Source organism: Mus caroli, chromosome 3, assembly GCF_900094665.2.
Source record: "Mus caroli chromosome 3, CAROLI_EIJ_v1.1, whole genome shotgun sequence".
NCBI lineage: Eukaryota > Metazoa > Chordata > Mammalia > Rodentia > Muridae > Mus > Mus caroli.
The window spans coordinates 96,607,313-96,625,389 of NC_034572.1; the positions used below are offsets into that span (position 1 = coordinate 96,607,313).

Consider the following 18,077-nt stretch of genomic DNA (forward strand, 5'->3'; position numbering starts at 1 on the left):
GGAAGCACTGGAAGGAAACCAGCTTGGGCACTCCCTCTCCCTCCTCCTTCTCCCTCCTCCCTCTCTCTCTCTTTCCTCTCCTGTCTATCTCTCTTTGTCTCTCTCTCTCTCTCTCTCTCTCTCTCTCTCTCTCTCTCTCTAACACACACACACACTGAACTGTCTCCAGCCTCCTTTTGCAGCTAAGGCTACAGGCTTATGTAGATGCTAATTACCCACAGCCTTCTGGGGCTCTGGAGACAGATGCACTCTGTGGCTCTTTTGTTAGTTCTGGAGTGAATTTCCTCAGTGGAGAGCCTTCCTTTTGTGCATATTGCTGTGGTCAAATAAACCCTAAAAGGAGAAACCCAAGAAGATGGGAAATATTCTAGAACGTAAGTACATTGGAGTCAAGTGACCTCAACAGACAGCAGCTTTTCATCGCCTCCGATCTTTGCTCCTGAGATATTGTGTTAGATGAGTCGGCTTAACATAGCTCATGGATGCACATCCAAGGGCCCTTCTCTAGTGTAAACCATTCACAACTTGGGACTGGAGTGTTGAGGCCAGACACAGGAAGTGACTGAAATGGCAGCCCACCCCCCACCCCCACCCCCAACAAACAAACCCGGGAATCAATTCTTCTTCGTTTCCAGCGCTGTCTTAGCCTGGGGTAACTGGGGATCTTCATGTGTGACATGCCCGGGCAAAGCTGGCGGTTATCTACTTCATGCCTTGAGTTGGATTTTCTGGGTGTGAAGCCAGCAGACAAGCCAGGAAATGTCAGTGCAGAGGAGTGAGGGGGTTCAAAATCAGAGGCGGCTGTCGCTCAGGAGTTGTGAGGAGGGGGCACTGTGATGTGTTTGGTCCTAGGCACTTGTGAGTCCTGTTTTCTTGAAATGGGATGACTAGGTGAGATGATCCTTAGAGTGAACCCACACACAGTACAACTTAAACAGAAATGTCCTCAGCATGGACACTTACCCACTAAGGCAGCCTTTTGCTAGAACCCATACATCCAAGTCTCTGGCTCCCTGCTATCCTTCTCTGATTGAAGAAAAGGCTGTCTGGCCTTCAGAAACATCAGATAGCCCCACCCCCTGTATCTCTTAAGCTGGGATCTTTCCAGGTCTTTCTAGAGCTATGGATATTTAGCTTAATTCCTGGAGTTACATCTGACTTGCATTAGAGAGTCATGTGTTGTAACGTTTCTTGCCCTACTGCTTGGAAAACATGCCACACACTGAGAGGAACAGGCTAGCTCGAGGAGAACTGAGGACGTGGGCCCCCATAAAGCAAATTGAATAAAGGGCCCCAGTCTAAGTTAACATTCGCTGGTACTGTTTGTTCTCATTCACATCTTCCAGGTTGTCATCTGCGATCTCCCGTGACCTGGAGACTGTTACTATTCAATGTGAACTTCGACTCCAAGCGACCAGAGTCCCCTTTATTCCAAGTACTGCTGTCTGTATATAGTTAGAAGCATGGGACAGACCAGGCAAAGACCAAAAGCATAGCTGAAATAGATCTTTTTCTTGTGGTTTAAGGATCAGCCAGTTGGAACCAAAGAGATGTTTTCTTAAGGTTGCAGAGAAGTTTGCAAAACTATTGGATTGTTTTTGGCATTCAAACACAGATTATAGATATATTATTAGCATTACCAAGCCAATGAGCTGGTCTATATGGATTCCTATTTAGCAATACATTCTTGTAAAGCTGTTCAACTTTGTGTTGTGGAAGGCTGCTTTGCCTTTAGATAGCTTATCTACAGCTCTAATGTCCTTGTAATTAGCCGTACTTTGAAAGCCTCTCTGTGGCATTGCACATTAGAGAGCTCATGAATTACTGGAGTCAGGTAAACACCATGCTGGCTGTGGGCAGCTGCACACCATAGAAGGCCACCGACAGTTACAGCAAATGCTCTTTCATTCCGAAGCTGAAGGACAGCCAACCACAATGGCTTCTCCTTTGATCTGCTTGGCTCTGGGAAAACGCCGCTGAGAGAGCATGTGTAATTTACCTCAACATCTCCCAGCGAGCCATAGGACCGATTCTCTTTAAGAAATGTGACAAGACCCTTTAGAATTGTCAGCATCGGACCGTTTGGTGGAAAAAGAATAATAGTTTTGCTGAACCTTTGTGTCTTCCTAAGTCCTTGATGCCAGATGCACTATTTTCCAACTGGATCTGCCAAAAACACTAAATAGTTAAAAGACATCAAATCGTCTCCAAGTGGCCCAAACTGAAATTTGTTTAAAAGAAAAAGAACAACAAAAGAACTCTTAGTCAGCAAACCTTACAGTCATATTTCTTTCTAGAAAATGACTGATTAGGCTAAGAATTAGAAAAACAGATTGACAGCATAAAAGACCTCCAGCTCTTCTCCCTTTGTACACAGGCACAGCGTACGGAATGACAGACAGGGGGTAAAATTAAGAATGACTATAGCAATGGAAATCACAATAGCAGTAACAAAACTCACTATACCCCAAGGACAGGATCTCAATGCTAGACCTGAAATGAGATTTCCTCACTCAGAACTCCACCAGGTAGGAAGAGGGACGTAGCTTCCTGGAATCTTTGGACAATGTAAGTTGCTTTAGGGACTGGCTCGCCATTGTTTCATTGGAGCACGTAACATGTAAGAGGTTCTTTAAGTCAACCGTCCCCAAATCTTTGAAGAAAAATAAAGTCAGCAAATATTCCTGAACTGTTTAGTATTAAGCCACCATCGCTCCAACATTGAAGAATTTTTTAAAAGTGGCCTGACAAAGTAAAAAAGAAAATCTCCTATTCACAGATGTGGCTTGTATCTAGATAGTGAGAGCTTGCAAATATAATCCCCCCTCCCCCATATCTCCTTGTTTTTCATACTATGATTGCACCTGTATTTTATATTTTCTAAGATATATTGATTTCTTGACAATGAATTTCTCTTAGTTGGCTCACCAAATGCACTGTCAAACTTCCTCCTCCTCCTGTGCAGAGTGACTTTGGAGCTGGCCTTATATTTGGATCTCCCGGGCAGCTTTTTGGAAACTCCTAGTGAACATGCTGTGCCTCAAGCCAGTGAAATTAGGCTCCCTGGAGGTGGGACACGGGCAGCATGGTGGGTATGTAAAGCTGGCTTGGTGAGTTGGCTATGTGGCCAGGGTTGAGAGTCATGGCTACGAAGGACCAGGGAGGGGGGAGGGGCAGTGGAAAGCAGAGACCAGCTGGCTAGATAGAGTCTGCATATTCACACATGAAGGACTTACAGGGATGTCCACCACTCCCCATGAATTACCCACAGAAGCAAGTTGCTTGGGTTGTTGATTGGACTTGGGATAGTTGATTGAACTTTAACAGTTTGGCCGAAATACCTTTGAGATGTAAAGAAAATAAATAGGGGTTGGGGAAGATAGGTAGACAATGCTCAGAGAGCCAAACATACAGCCTTATTTCCAGGATCTTCAGTAAAACCTCTCCATCCTCCAGTTCTAGAAGACTCTGGGCTCTAAGATGAGGGGTCCCATGGAAGGCAGGTAGGCAGTTCACAGCAGCAGGTCATCTCTGAGTTTGTCCTCTTTGACTTGGACCTCTCACTCTATAAGGAACATATTAGGCAGGGTTCTCTAGTGGAACAGGATCAAGAAAACATAAATAGTAAAGAGGGATTCTGTTAAATTGGCTTGCACATAGGTGCCGGGTGACCCAACAGTGTCTATCTGCTTGCTGGAGAGGTAAAGAACCCAGTAACTAAGTGCTCAGACCATGAAGCTCAAGTCCGCAGACCAGTATCAAACCAGAAAGTGTGGCAGTTCCTTGGAGAACCAGTTATAGAATGCCTGCTAGTGTAAAGTCAGCGGAGGATGACACAGCTTTGCTATCCTTACCCTGAAGCAGAAAGGAAGGCAGGACCTCTCCGCTGCTGCGTCTTGGAACCTCTTTCTATCTGAGCCATCCCTTGATAGGAGTCTCCCACACTGAGAACAGACCTTCTAATTCAATTAATCCCCTTCAGAAATCCCCTGCAGATGTGCACACAGGAACATCTCAGTCTCCTAGGTGATTCTCATCCGGTCCCTTGGAGATTGAGATAGTCAGCAGAAAATCTTATTATTCTTAAACTTGGGTGATAAATAACAATATAGTAAATATTAAATCCCAAGCTGTCGTTTCTAGTCCTCAAGATTTCTACCCAGTACTTTGCATTATCAACAAGTTTTAAGATGCTGCGGTACCATTACTGTAATGCATCAGACCAGGCCTGAGTAACAGAAGCACAGCATATTTCAATAGAATTTCATTGTGTTCTATAAGAAGGACCGTAAGGTAGTCTATAAATGAGCTGGGTTCTATTTCCACATATTTATCAAGAGTATGAGAGCCATTGCATGTCTTGTTAAGTAATTATGAGAACAATTAGGGATTTAAAAATAGGTATCCATTTAGTTTGCTTGTCTCTGATGTATTTGCATTAGAAATTGGCAATATTTAAATTGGATTTAATTTTAGAGCCTCAACTTTTCCTAGGACAAGACTAGAGCAACACCACCTATAAAAATCAGTCAATATTTTTGGCAGGAAATTCTCTTTTCTGCATCGAACTGCTGTGCCAGCACTGTACAAGAGGAGGCCAAGGGCAGGGAAGATGTAGGAAGAAGTCTCTAATGTAGCCAGCAGGCACCAGAATGGTATGGGCAGGAGACTGGTGCACACCAAGGTTGCCTGTGCAAGAGCCTATGGATATATAGCTAGGAACGTTGTGGTTGTGTGGACTCCATTCCGCTGGGGAGCAGGATGCAGGAAGTGGGCCGCACTTTCCCCACTCAGTCAGCAGGTAGGTGTCGGGCTCTAGGGAAGCCACGGGGACACCAGGGACACTGCTCAGGGGGTGGGAGTGCAGTCTGAGACTCAGGACAACCAAATCTGGCTAGGAGGTCCTCTGGCCTGCAAGGAAGCTGAGGCCATCTGGTTCTCAGGCTCTTGGGCACCCAGGCACCTCTGGAGCTGTAGAAGAGCTGAGAATGAAGTGGGGGCATGGGAATCTAGCCTTGGGCTGAGGGTGAAAAGAGGGACACTCTGGCTGGATCCCAAGGGGATGAGTCCTTGGCTTGGCCTCGGCCATGGCTGGGAGCTCAGAGAGGCCTTCTATGAGAGATTAGAGAGCAGCTCTATAGGTGAAGGACTCCACGGCTCCCCACAGCAGATCCCAGTGAAAAGAGGCAGGCCGTGGTTTTAAGGCATTTATTGTCATGGCGGAAAGTAGATGAGTAAAACTGTACCCCACTTTTCAGGGCGGGACTGAGGTTAAATACCTTTTGCAGGGAGGAGTGTCTGCGAAGGAGAGTTTATTAGCTAAGTTCTCCAGGCCTTTAGGTACCTCATTAAAATGAAGATTTGTCTTGAGGCCACATGACCACAGGTCATGTCCTCTACCTGTGGAGGGGCTTGGAGCCTGATGGTCACAAATCTAGGGAGGGCTGTGGGGGGCTGTAGCTACATGACAGTAGCCGGATGCTCAGGAGCGGGGTGAAATGCCTTCTATTCCTTCGGGTCACTGGGGTTTCTAACCTTAGCTCAACCAGGAACCAGGCTGCCTTTCAGACAAGTCTATAGAACTGTGAACTATGTATCTATAATTTATATTGGCAGCCTCTCTAATTCCAATCACTCGGATTAAAAGGCATTGAATAGAGGAATATCTAGAATATTTATAGACAGTTACTCTTCCTTCTTTGGTTCTTCCATGGATTAAAGGTGGATGCTTATCATGTATTGTGGAAAGCAAGTGGGGAGGCTGCAGAGATGGCATCCCCAAACTCACTCTCTCCTGCTGATATAAAGGCCTACCACATATGCCTTTCACTCCCACCCACACTCCATGACACCTGCTGCCACAGGAAAAGGGGGGAAGTGATGGGGGTCGTGGGGGAGCAAGGAATGGCCAGATGAAGGGTTTGTGTGACTTGAAAACATATAGACAATACAGACAAAGGTGTGATCCTTGAGCTTTCTTTACAGACTTTCTTCACAGACTTAGTCATCTGTCCATTTGTCCTTTAACATCACCATGACACTCTCCTGCTTAAAGCCCCCACTCCCTTCCTGTTGGCCCCAGGAATGCAACTGTGGCCCCTGGCTTCATTCTAAAGACCTGATTGCTCTCCCTTTCCAGCTCATCTCACAGCTCTCTTCCTCCATGCTGGTGACTTTGACTTATCTATGCCCGGGGCTTTGGGATTCACTCTTCCTTCCATCCGGAATACTCTGCCCACCATTCCTTGTCATCAGCTTGAGGGCAGCTTTCCTGAGGTGCACCTTACTGAGCTCTCTGTCTTCACGGCCCCCGTACACTGGTCTCTCTCATCACGCCATACCTGTTCTCTTTATGACCCGAGCAGAGTCTGAAGTTATTTATGTGCACTAGACTGAGAGGTCCACAGTAGAGGTCAATACCTTGCCTGTTGTATATACTGTTGTGCCTCCAGCACCAAGAGTAGTGTTGGCTCAGGAAATGAATGAATGAATGAATGAATGAATGAAACACCTACATGTATCATGTTGAGAGAATTAGTAGGGAAACAGTGGCTCTAAAAGCTATAAGTTAAGGTATATTTTCCCCTCATTGTGTCATCTCCATAACTTCCAATTCCCGAAATTTGATTTTTAGTGTAGTGCCCCAAGACCCCTGTCCTGGTACGGCAAGAGGTGCAAGAGATGAGTCAAGTCGTCTGTCCCATTCCCACTGCTTGTCTTGTTTTCCATCATAGACTTGGCTTGTTGGAATTGTTGGGACTTTTGTATTTGTAGTACTGCATCACCAAGGCTGGGTGGAGCTCGGGTTACTACATCTGCTCTCTGGCAGTGTGCAAAATAATTTTCATTTTGGTTTAGGTACCAGTGGAGCATAACTCCACTGTGGATCTGGAAACCACTACACTAGGTAGAGTCCTACTGTGGACTGTGTCCAGGTTGAAACTAGTAAAGGCGAGTACCATTGCAGGGCCATGCAAGACCTGAGCTCTGCAAGACTAGGGCCATGCAAGACCTGAGCTCTGCAAGACTAGGGCCATGCAAGACCTGAGCTCTGTAAGACCAGAGCTATCTAAGCCTAGTACTCTGGAAATCTTGGCAACTGGACTCTGTGCCTTCCTGGGCCCTAATGTTGCTAAAATATTAGAACTGTGGAAATAGTGCTTGCCTTATTGGGACATTCCTTCCTCTCTGCCTAGGGCTCAGGTGTCCACCCATCTGCTAGGGAATGATGGTAACCCTTGTCTAACATCAGCTCTCCTTCACAGAATTTTGGCCTGTGGTCGTGCAGTCCAGGGGGCTGGATGGCATGCTGGACCCAAGCTCACCTCAGTGTCTGGGCCCAATAAAGGTTTTGCCAAGGACGCAGCTTTCTATACTGGCCGCTGTGAGGTAAGTGCCTGTGGGACAGCTGCCTTCCTGGGGTGTCTAACTCTATAGCTGCTAGACTTGCAAGCTCCCAGTGACACACAGCTGGAAAGACTCTGCAGGTTCTGGGAAGGGAAACGGACCTGATGGATCAGTAAGGGCCAAAGCTCTTAGTGGCACTGCAAATGGGGCTTATCCAAAGAGTTCCTTTTGCTCTGTAGCTTCTAGGGACACACTAAAAGTCACATAATCCAAGCCCTTGAGTAGACAGATGGCAACAGACAGACACTCCACACTCCCCAGAGCAGTCTGAGCAGGTGTCCTTGTAAGGGAGAAAGTCTATGGTCATTCTTGGAGCCTGAGTAGAAGAGTAGGGAAGAGTTCCATATCTGGACACTGGCAGGCCAGGCTCTAAGTTCTACTTTAACCAATGTCAAGGACCAAGTGATTTAATCTCTGTGTCCTCTGTTCCCTAAACCATAAAATGGGATGGGATGAGCACACCCTTGTCCCAGGGGGTTGTGATGACTGATAAGACATAAGATGTGACTCTGGGACTCAGAACAGCACATTCTGCTCCTGTGCCCATAGCTCACACACCTGTGCTGAAGAACAGCAGCTAAGCAGAGGGTCTAGAACCTTCTAGACTCTCTGGTCACATGTCATCATCATAGGCATCTTATGTACTTTTTGATCCAGACATACTTGGATCTGGATCCTAGATGTCTTTGTGATAATCAAAAACCTGAGATGTTGGGCATAAAAGCAATAAGCCATCAGTGTGTTCGGTTAGGTATGGATGTATGCTCCCGTGGAGGCAAAATTCACACTCTGAGAATCGCATTTGGATGTTGGAGAGATTATGTGCATCTCAGGATACACTGTCAATCACAGCGTGCAGAGGGTGAGCAGCAGAGTGGTCCTGACACACACTAGCCATATCACCCCCAATCGTTCAGCCCCTTTAAGGCTGATATATTAACTCTCAAAGCGTGCCCCCAGATCATCAGAATCAGTGTCACTGTAACTTGTCTGACGTAGTTCTTCTCCTGCCAGCCCTAAGCCTAGAGAATCAACAGTTCTACAAGCAGGCAAAACTGCCCGGCTTAACAGATCTCTAGGTGTATCTGATACCTGGAAGACTTCAGCCTCTGATGTCACTTCCAAGCAGTGCCTCCTCCTGAGTCTTGGGTAGGCCAGTAGAAATTCTGTTCTGTCACCACACACTTGTGTTCATCCCAGGACACCTCAGGGATCCCTCCCAAGGGAGTTAAGGATCCCTTGAATTCCTTTTATGCTCCTTGTAGGCTCTAGCAAAATTCTTGAGTCTTGAAATGGAAACCAGCAATCATCTTACATTTAGAATGGAGGCGAAGTTGAAACCAAAACGTGACCCTCTTGACCCCTCTGTCAGATTGCAGCCAGTGAGGTAGAGGAGGCTGGATTTTCTTGGTCACAAGAATTGTCTCTCTGGCCAACAATTGATGACCCAGGTTCACAGATCTGATCTCTAGCCCAAGAATTGTGACTAGCTCTTAACATCTCTCTGTAAGACAGAGACTTATCTTCTTCCCATCTATGAGGCACTTCTGCAGGACTAGCTGGTAAGCCTCTTGGCAACTTAAGACAAGGACTAGTTAGGATTGACTGTTTAGCTCTGACTGGCAGCTTCATCACCTATTCAGATAAGGCCAGACCTATGTAAAGATTATTCACTGGTACAGGAACATCTTCTACTCTGTAGGTAAATGTTGGCAATCCACAGAACACTCTGTTAGCCAGGGAAAGAGTCCTAATGGAGGCGGGGGCAAAGCTATCCTGAGAACAGGCTACTCTCTTTCCCAGCCACTTAACTTCCATTCTGGATAGAAGAATGACAAAACCAAGAACATTTATACCTGAAACGGAAGGTGTTCCTTCATGTGAGCCCTAGCTTCTCTTCCCAGATAAATTTCTCACTCAGACATGTGCCATAATGCTACACAGAGGGCTGCCACCTGTTCAGGACACAGACTTTAAAGGTTCACTATAAATAAATCAACCCCTCCCTGGCTCACTTCATCCAAGGAGAGAATGCTCTTTGGTACTAACGCATTGTGTCACTGGAATGGAAGACAGTGTGGTTTACTACTCTCTTTTTCTGTACTTTCCAATAACTATGAGACTCTTCTAATAATTTTTTTTTAAAGTTTGGGAGCATACCATTTTGAGTAAATCAATATGGTTTTCTCAAATTACATTTTAATAAAAAACTGAAGGGATCAACTCTTAATGAACTATCTATCTGTCCATAATGCAAGTCTCCATTGCCACCGAATGACCATGGATACCATGTGCTAACCCAACAGCAAATCCACAGATAGCATTAAGAGTTTAAATCATTGTGGAGTCTGTTGTATAGAGTAAGGATGTGCTATATAGAGTAGAAAACTTTATAATTCCATAAATTAAGAAAGTCAGAGTCTGTAGACACCTTAAATATCAGCCCCCAGGTAGAGCAGTCAAGACACTCAGAAGAAAAGAGGTGACTCCACACGGAATGCTCTTTTGAGGTGTAGGTGTCACAGGAGACAACAAGGCAGCAGACAGCTTTCTGCCTATGTGGCGCTCTCTCCCTCCATCAGAGAGGGTAAGAGAACACTCCTGTCATAAGACAAGTGTACCAGGGAGAATGTCTCTGCCTAGAGCAATGGTTCTCAACCTGTAGGTAGCCCACCCTTTGGGGGGTCAAATGACCCTTTCACTGGGGTCGCCTAAGACCATCAGAAAACACAAATATTTATATTATGATTCATAGCAGTAGCAAAATTACAGCTATGAAGTAGCAATAAAAATAACATTATGATTGGGGGAGTCACTACAATATAAGGAACTGAATTGTGAACTGAATTAAGAAGATTGAGAACCACTGGCGTAGAGTCAGAAGTTATTGCGGTGATGCCAGTGAAGTTAGAGGTTGGGAGACAACAGGATGGCTGCTGACAGTAGACAGAGAGAGCACAAAGGGGACGGGGAGTGCAGGAGAAGCATACCAGAAGGAAAGAGCCCAAGCACAGGGCAGGAGCTGTGCCAAGAGCTCGTGTGCGTGGAATGCGAGGTAAAGTGGGAGGAGGTGGGGCAGTTGCCAGGCTGAGTGAGCCAAAGACAAGAGCTCACCACTGGCTTCTTTGACGGAGTCCTGAGGCCAGAACAATGCATTAAGAAGCCTAATGGGGGAAGTCAGGGGAGACGGCACAGGAGGAAGGTCCAGAACATCAGGTGGAATGTAATCCCACCATCTGAACCCAAAACACAGAAGTGAGGCTGGAAAGGAAGTTACAGCTCCAGGGAACGCTACTCCAGCAGAACTCGAGAGACAACATAGAGAGGTCTGGATGAAGAGCAGGGACCAGAGGCCAGGATGAGCTGAGATGTGCAGCTGGTGAATGAACACATAATGGTCCTAGTAATGGGAAAGCAAAATGTGAAGACGCCATTTAGGAAAATGAGAAACAGGAGCAATGGAGAGAGTGACTGTGGGGCTGTTTGGGGGAGGAAACCAGGTGGTTTCGGCTACTACTGATCCAGAAGATGAAAGTGGGACAAGGGTGGAATTGAACATGAAGGTTTTGTTCAGTGATGTCTTGCACTGAGACTGCCAATATCCACAGAGAGATGCCCTCAGGAAGCAGGAGGTCCAGAGGGTGCTCCAAGGGAGCAGGTGGGCCAGGGATGGAGCTATGGGAGTCAGCAGTCTGCTTAGGAGAAGATGGGCTTCCCCAGCAGAGCTTCCAGGATGAGACAATGGGAAACAGCAAGGCAGGCTTTGTTTCCATTGAAACCCTATACTCTGGTCAACTTTTCTTCAGTTCCTGATCCAGTTCTAACAGGTGTTACCAATTTGGGTATAAAAGTATGGACTTTAGTTCTGTGTCTTCTGCCTTAATTCACCTGATGAAAGATAATGCGTACCGAGAAGAAAGGCGTGGAACAAGAAAAGGAACAGACATAAAAGGCTGGATGAGCTGCCAAAAGAATGATCAATTCTCCAAGAGTTGGCAAGACAATTATCAGCAAGACCTTTAACCATCAGATCTGGGAGGGGGAGTCAAAACTCAGGTACCGACTGCCTCCTCCTCTGTACGGGTGGCTGGAGAAGTGGAGCGACAAAAATATTCCTGGAAGAGAAAAGAATGTGGTTGGATATTTTTTCTTGGATCCCACCAAGAAGAGTAGCACTATATGGGATTCACTGGTTGAATGCAGATGGGAAGGCATTGTGCAGCCTTGGGAACAGTCAAAAGGACCCACGACTATAATAGAAAGCAAAGGGTGGGCTTCTCTGAGATCTCCATTCAATCTTTCCCTCATTCTTCACTTCTTCCTTGAGGAGCTATAACATTCCAGACACTGGATATGGCCATGCAGTGATTGGATGAAATGAAGGTCACATGGCTTCTAAAGCACCATCTGGGAGGGAGACAGACAGGAGAATGACTATCCACATCACCAGGTGAAGGAAATGCACAAGATAGATGTCCCCATACTGATGGAGGAGGCTGCCACCCAGGCAGATTAGACAAGGCTGTGTCCTCTAGGACCACACAGACAGGGGGGTGAATAAAGGTGCAGGCTTTATAGAAGTTTGAGAGAGGAAAAACAATATGCTCTGAAAACCCACGGGTGGAGGGGGCCCCAGAGAGAGGACAGCAATGATAGAACTAAAGAAGACAAAGTCCTTGTCTTAATAGAGATGCAGTAACTCAGAATCAACACATGCTTAATCCAAATATTCAGCCTGGAAAATCATGTTTACTGCCCTCAAGGAAACTAAAGTGCAGTTGATTAAATGGCTTTCAAATGCTGACAAATACCTGAGCTGGATATCCAAATTTTCTCAGTTCCAAATATATATAGATATAGCCATATAGACATATAAACATACAGACATATAGATATATATTCAGCAGGAAAGAATACACATGCATGCATTCAGACACACACACGCAACACATAGAAATGCAGAGACAGGAAGGCAGATGGAGCACTTATGTTAGAGTTATTAGAGAAAGCTTCAAGGATTAGGACATATCCAAAATAGGCTGAAACAATAGGGGAGGAGGCAAAATGATCCATCAGCACAGATGAGAGAAAAGATGAGTTGGGGGCTTGGGAAACACTGTGGGAGATCCCTCTGAGCCAGCCATTATCTGCAGAAGCTTCGCAAAGGAGGTGGCCTTTGATCCAAATCTGCAGGTGTGAGCTAGTGCTTGGTATGGGTAGGACCGTGGTCCCCAGAACAGAGCTGACTCCAGCGTCACTCAGGGTGAGCTTGGTCGAGCTGATACTTGTTCTATACTCACCTTCAAGCAAGAAAAAGAAAATACCTGTTCAAAAATGAAAGAGAGAAGGGGGAAGGAGGGAGACGCACACACGGACTTGGTAAGGTGTATTTGGATTATCTTTCTGTCCTAGCTTCTGCCTGTAGGTTGGTTCCTTGTGGACTGACCTCCTTACACAGGAAAGAAAGATGGCGGTTCCTGACTAGAATGCCCTCCTCCCCCCAAACTTTCAGTTACCTGTGGTGCTTTGTGGATTTATTTCAAGAATGCTCAGTCTCCAGGCTCAGAGCTACTGAGTGAAGGAAAAAAATCCAGTGCTGATGCTTCAGGCCACACTAGCTGCAATGCCTTCCAGAACCTTCCCATGGAAATCACATTCAGGGTGCAGGCACCATCACCATCCAGCCCTTCAAGCTGGCAGTCACAGAGCCCAAAGGGTTCTGTGAGCGAGATCCCCAAGTTTCTAGGCAGAACCCTGTTGCTTCCCAGAACAGAATGACCACACAACCTGCTCCAGCTAATTCCAGGGATCCAAGTGTGATTGCTGCCCGTACTCTTCTCCTCTCACAAGTGTTCTACTTTGGGTGTTGAATCCGGGCTCTCTACCCATAGCCTACCAGTGAAGCCTCCTGGCATCCTCTTGGGAGAACCCTGTGAGGGAGCCTGACACCTTCCCGATAATGCTTACCACCACTCCCCAGTATAAGTTAGGTAACCTCTATCTTTTTTATTCCAGGTGCATAGCGTAATGTCCATGTTGTTCTACACTCTGATCACTGCGTTTTTGATCGGCGTACAGGCAGAACCGTACACAGATAGCAATGTCCCAGAAGGAGACTCTGTCCCTGAAGCCCACTGGACTAAACTTCAGCATTCCCTTGACACAGCCCTCCGCAGAGCCCGCAGTGCCCCTACTGCACCAATAGCTGCCCGCGTGACAGGGCAGACCCGCAACATCACTGTGGACCCCAGACTGTTTAAGAAACGGAGACTCCACTCACCCCGTGTGCTGTTCAGCACCCAGCCTCCACCGACCTCTTCAGACACTCTGGATCTAGACTTCCAGGCCCATGGTACAATCCCTTTCAACAGGACTCACCGGAGCAAGCGCTCATCCACCCACCCAGTCTTCCACATGGGGGAGTTCTCAGTGTGTGACAGTGTCAGTGTGTGGGTTGGAGATAAGACCACAGCCACAGACATCAAGGGCAAGGAGGTGACAGTGCTGGCCGAGGTGAACATTAACAACAATGTATTCAGACAGTACTTTTTTGAGACCAAGTGCCGAGCCTCCAATCCTGTTGAGAGTGGGTGCCGGGGCATCGACTCCAAACACTGGAACTCATACTGCACCACGACTCACACCTTCGTCAAGGCGTTGACAACAGATGAGAAGCAGGCTGCCTGGAGGTTCATCCGGATAGACACAGCCTGTGTGTGTGTGCTCAGCAGGAAGGCTACAAGAAGAGGCTGACTTGCCTGCAGCCCCCTTCCCCACCTGCCCCCTCCACACTCTCCTGGGCCCCTCCCTACCTCAGCCTGTAAATTATTTTAAATTATAAGGACTGCATGATAATTTATCGTTTATACAATTTTAAAGACATTATTTATTAAATTTTCAAAGCATCCTGTATACTGACACTTGAGTCCTTTCTCTCAGTAAGAGTACCCACAAAGTTTGAGAGAGTGCGGAAATGAACTGGCCCCTTCACTCCTGGCACCATAGCCCATCTGAAACCTTCATTCCCAGCCAGCCCTGCTCTGGGGCTGGCTAACTAGTTTCAGACACTGCTCTACACCCACCCAGCATGATTAGCGAGGGAAGTCAGCCTGCAGGCTCTGGTCTACATTCCAGAGCCAAGTCTACCAAATCCTTGGATTATCTGCTAAGCATGGACCCATGAGCTTTGATTGCCTCTCTTGAGGAGAGTAGAGTAGTTGAGACTGGGCAGAAAGCAGGTTGCTATGTACACAGGCAGCCTCCCACCTCTGAGAGACTGAGGCTGGTCCTTGAGGATACTGGGAACTCCCAGTGTGGATAAGTAGAGGCTTCACGGGTCTCCTGGCTTCAGTCAGTTGGATGGGCAGTCTGAAGGAGCTGTAACAAAATCATCTCCTGAGGCCTGTCATGGCAGATCTGGTTTCATGTTCAGATTGCCTTTGCTCTGATGGCTGCTTCTCTACTATTCCCCTGTGGCTGCCTGCAGAAAGACTTCCACAAGAAAACAGTAGGGCTTCCAAACCTCTTGCCACCCACGCACAGGAACAGCTCTAGTAGCAACTATCGGTGGCCCTAGCAACCCAGCATCGGCTTCCGAGTAGAAAGGCAGGGACCAGTCAGAAAAGAACTTCTGAAGGTTTTTTACTCTTACTTAGATGATTTCCACAAGTCACCAGAGCTGGCTGGGACAAGACCTGTAGAGATCAGAGAGTTGAGGTAGAACAGATATAGTAAGACCAACACAAGCTCTGGAAGATGGAGAGGGGAAAGCCCACGCCAGTATGACACAGCTGCTTTCTGTTCACAGGTGCATGCCTGCGTGTGTGTGTGTGTGTGTGTGTGTGTGTGTGTGTGTGTGTGTACACGTGCACACAGCTGCTGTCTATCCTTTAACAAAGTTCTTTCCTCCTAGACAGCCAGTTCCTTGGGTAGTTTTGGAGAAGGGGTAATTTTTTTTTAATGTGCTCATGCCCACTGTCTCCAGAGCAATAAAGGCAGCAGAGAGACTGCGGGATCCTCCCTGGAGCAGGGCATGACCAGCCCCACATAGTCAAAGTCCCCACACCCTTCATCTTGTTTATTTGTTTATCGTTCTTCCCTCGAGCCACAATTATCCCCCTAGAATAGGAAACCTCACAGGGAGATTTTGTCCACACCTCTCCTCCAAGGATAACAATGCCTAATCTGTTTTTAAAAAAAACAAAACAAATTGTCCATCAGCTAAAAAAGGAACTGGTCCCATTCGATTCCTCTGTACACCTCCCTGCCCTGACCCACCCTAACCCTCACTCAAATGGGGCAAATAGGAAACTGAGAAACTGCAGTGAGGACCTTTAGACTAGGGTGAAAGCCTGATGAAGGATGGTGATGGCCTTTTCTATCAGGGCTACTGCAACTGCAATAGAGTTATGTTCAAGAAATACCAACCAGAACATTCTGTGCTGAGATGCTGGGTCAGATAAAGGGAGCTCTCCCTCTGGCCTGCGTCTGTGGGTTTTGCAGGGCTCCAGTTCCATGGCCTCAAAAGTCCCAGGCCCCTCGCATGAGCAGACTATGAAGCTGTTCTCTTAGGAGGCAGACCTGCTAAGTCCTGGATGTGAGGAGAGTAATGGTGAGGGAGATATTCTGGAAGCATCTAGGCAGAGCAGCGGTGCCTCAGAGTGGCTATACCACCAAAGCCATGCCTGGAGAGCTGTGCCCAGTGCTGCCAGACTCTTTGGGAATATCTGAAAAATTATCATTGGCTCTCCTTGGCCAGCTAACAGAACTGACTCAACATCCAGATCTCTAATGGAAACTGGTTGAGGACACCCCATCTCCACGAGAGAAATTATTTCTATAGTTACTGGTAGAAACAGGCCTCCTGCACCAACACCCCTACTGCTCCCCTGAAGGGAAACAGTGCTTTAGTAGTCCCTAGAGTCAGGGTGTGGAAGCTAATGTTTTCACACAGCGTGAGGGGCTATCAGTTTGGCTGAAGAGAATGTAAGCTGTCCAAAACCAAGCCCCAGCCCTGGTCTTTCTGCAGCTTGAACTCCTTCCTATGTGGATGTGAGCACCAGCCAGCAGGCCCACCCTGGCTTTCCCTGAGAGTCCACTGCATGGCCAGGGTCCCAACCACTTGAGCATGAGGAAAAGCCAGCTCTGAATCTCCCACTGTGTTCAGAGAGAAGCAATGACCCACCCCATGCTCTTCCCTCCGTGTCTGTGTCTCCCTGTGACTTTTCACCTCTGTTTCCCTCTTCTCTTCAGCAGCATCTGCCATCTGAAGGTATCCTCCAACCTGCCACAGAAAACTAACACAAACCCACCATCCTCCCTGCTAGCCCAGCCCAGCCAACCACTCTCCCAGATCCATTCCCTCTGACTCCTGGTTCCAGGAGCAGATAGCACCGGGTGAACTGATTCTGGGTTAGAGTCCCAGTTTGTCCTTTGGACTTTCCCACCTCCAGTTGGACCACCAGCATCTCCCCAAGGAGGTTGCACTCCTAACTGAAGGCAGAGTTAGATGCAGGTTTTCAGCACCACCAAATAGCTCAGCTTGTTACTGTGGACCGCAAGAATGATCCCAAAGTTTAAGCAGTCTGAGGGGAGTACAAGATAGAGGGCAGATCTGCCCCATCTGGGATACCTGCCTATATTCTGGGGACAAAGAAATAGACTAGAAAAGCAGAACCATGTGGAAACAGGCTATCTGGAACTTAGGGTCTACCCTCAGCATTGACCTTATAATCTTCCTACAGAACAGTGGGAGACACTGGGCCACACAGCATCAAGGTCATCAGTTATGCATGGTGGAGAAGAAGTCCACCAGTGGTGGGACAAGTTCTGAGAAGATGGTAGCAGAGCCAAGTCCTGGTGCTGGCTCCCTCAGTCCTATTTGAGAACTCTGGCAAGGAGCAGCTCTTCTTCAGCCTGGCAGCTGTGAAATGAAAATAATCACAGGGCTGTAAACACAGAGCAAAGCCATGAAACCAGTTAAGTCCTAGGCAAGGGTCAGGACGCTTAGCTGCAAGCGAGCCTATGTTGACTTAGGAAGAGCCATGTTAGGGATCACTGGATATTTGGTTCCTGCAGAGTATACAGACAGTGAGAGAAGCCATTTGCTCAGTGAGCATCATAGACTCTGGCTGTATACAGCTGGGCTTAGTAAAGTAGGAGCAAATTCCCACCTGAATCTGGCCTGGGAGAGATCATCTAGGATCCAGAAGATTCGGAGTAGTGATGAAGAGCCAGGTGTGTGTGTGTGTGTTTGTGAGTGTGTGTGTGTGTGTGTGTGTGTGTGTGTGTGTTAACATGCATGGAGGTCAGGAAACAACTTCATGGAGGAGGGTCTCAAAAGAATCAAACTCAAGCTGCCAGACTTGCACAGCTGAGTCATCTTGCAGGCCTCTAAACATGGTTCTTAGCAACTGTCTGAGTTAAGTTCTGCATCTGTGAAGTGGGAATAATTAGTTATAATGTTGTTCTCAGAAAGTCTGGAAACAGTTACGATTATATATGTATATATGTATGTGTGTGTATATATATATGTATGTGTGTGTGTATATATATATATGTGTGTGTGTGTATATATATACATATATATGCTTATATATGTGTGTATATATATATACATACATATATACATATCTATATATGTATATATGTGTGTGTATACCTAGCATTTA

General features: G+C 46.9%; 1 protein-coding gene across 1 annotated transcript; it reads left to right on the top strand.

The window, feature by feature from the left end:
- Nucleotides 1–2,970: 2,970 nt before the first annotated feature.
- Ngf (nerve growth factor) lies at nucleotides 2,971–14,319 on the top strand. The gene is made up of 3 exons (XM_021158801.1): nucleotides 2,971–3,092; nucleotides 7,266–7,389; nucleotides 13,423–14,319. The coding sequence occupies exons 1-3, from the start codon at nucleotides 3,031–3,033 to the stop codon at nucleotides 14,158–14,160; spliced, it is 924 nt and encodes a 307-aa protein (XP_021014460.1). The 5' UTR covers nucleotides 2,971–3,030; the 3' UTR covers nucleotides 14,161–14,319.
- The last annotated feature ends 3,758 nt before the right edge of the window (nucleotides 14,320–18,077 follow it).

Excerpts from the sequence above, each read along its gene's own strand:
- Ngf (XM_021158801.1), top strand. The coding sequence starts at position 3,031 with ATGCTGTGCCTCAAGCCAGTGAAATTAGGCTCCCTGGAGGTGGGACAC. Across the intron at positions 3,093-7,265 it reads GGACACGGGCAGCATGGTGG|AATTTTGGCCTGTGGTCGTG; the intron begins GTATGTAAAGCT and ends TCTCCTTCACAG. Across the intron at positions 7,390-13,422 it reads TCTATACTGGCCGCTGTGAG|GTGCATAGCGTAATGTCCAT; the intron begins GTAAGTGCCTGT and ends TTTTTATTCCAG.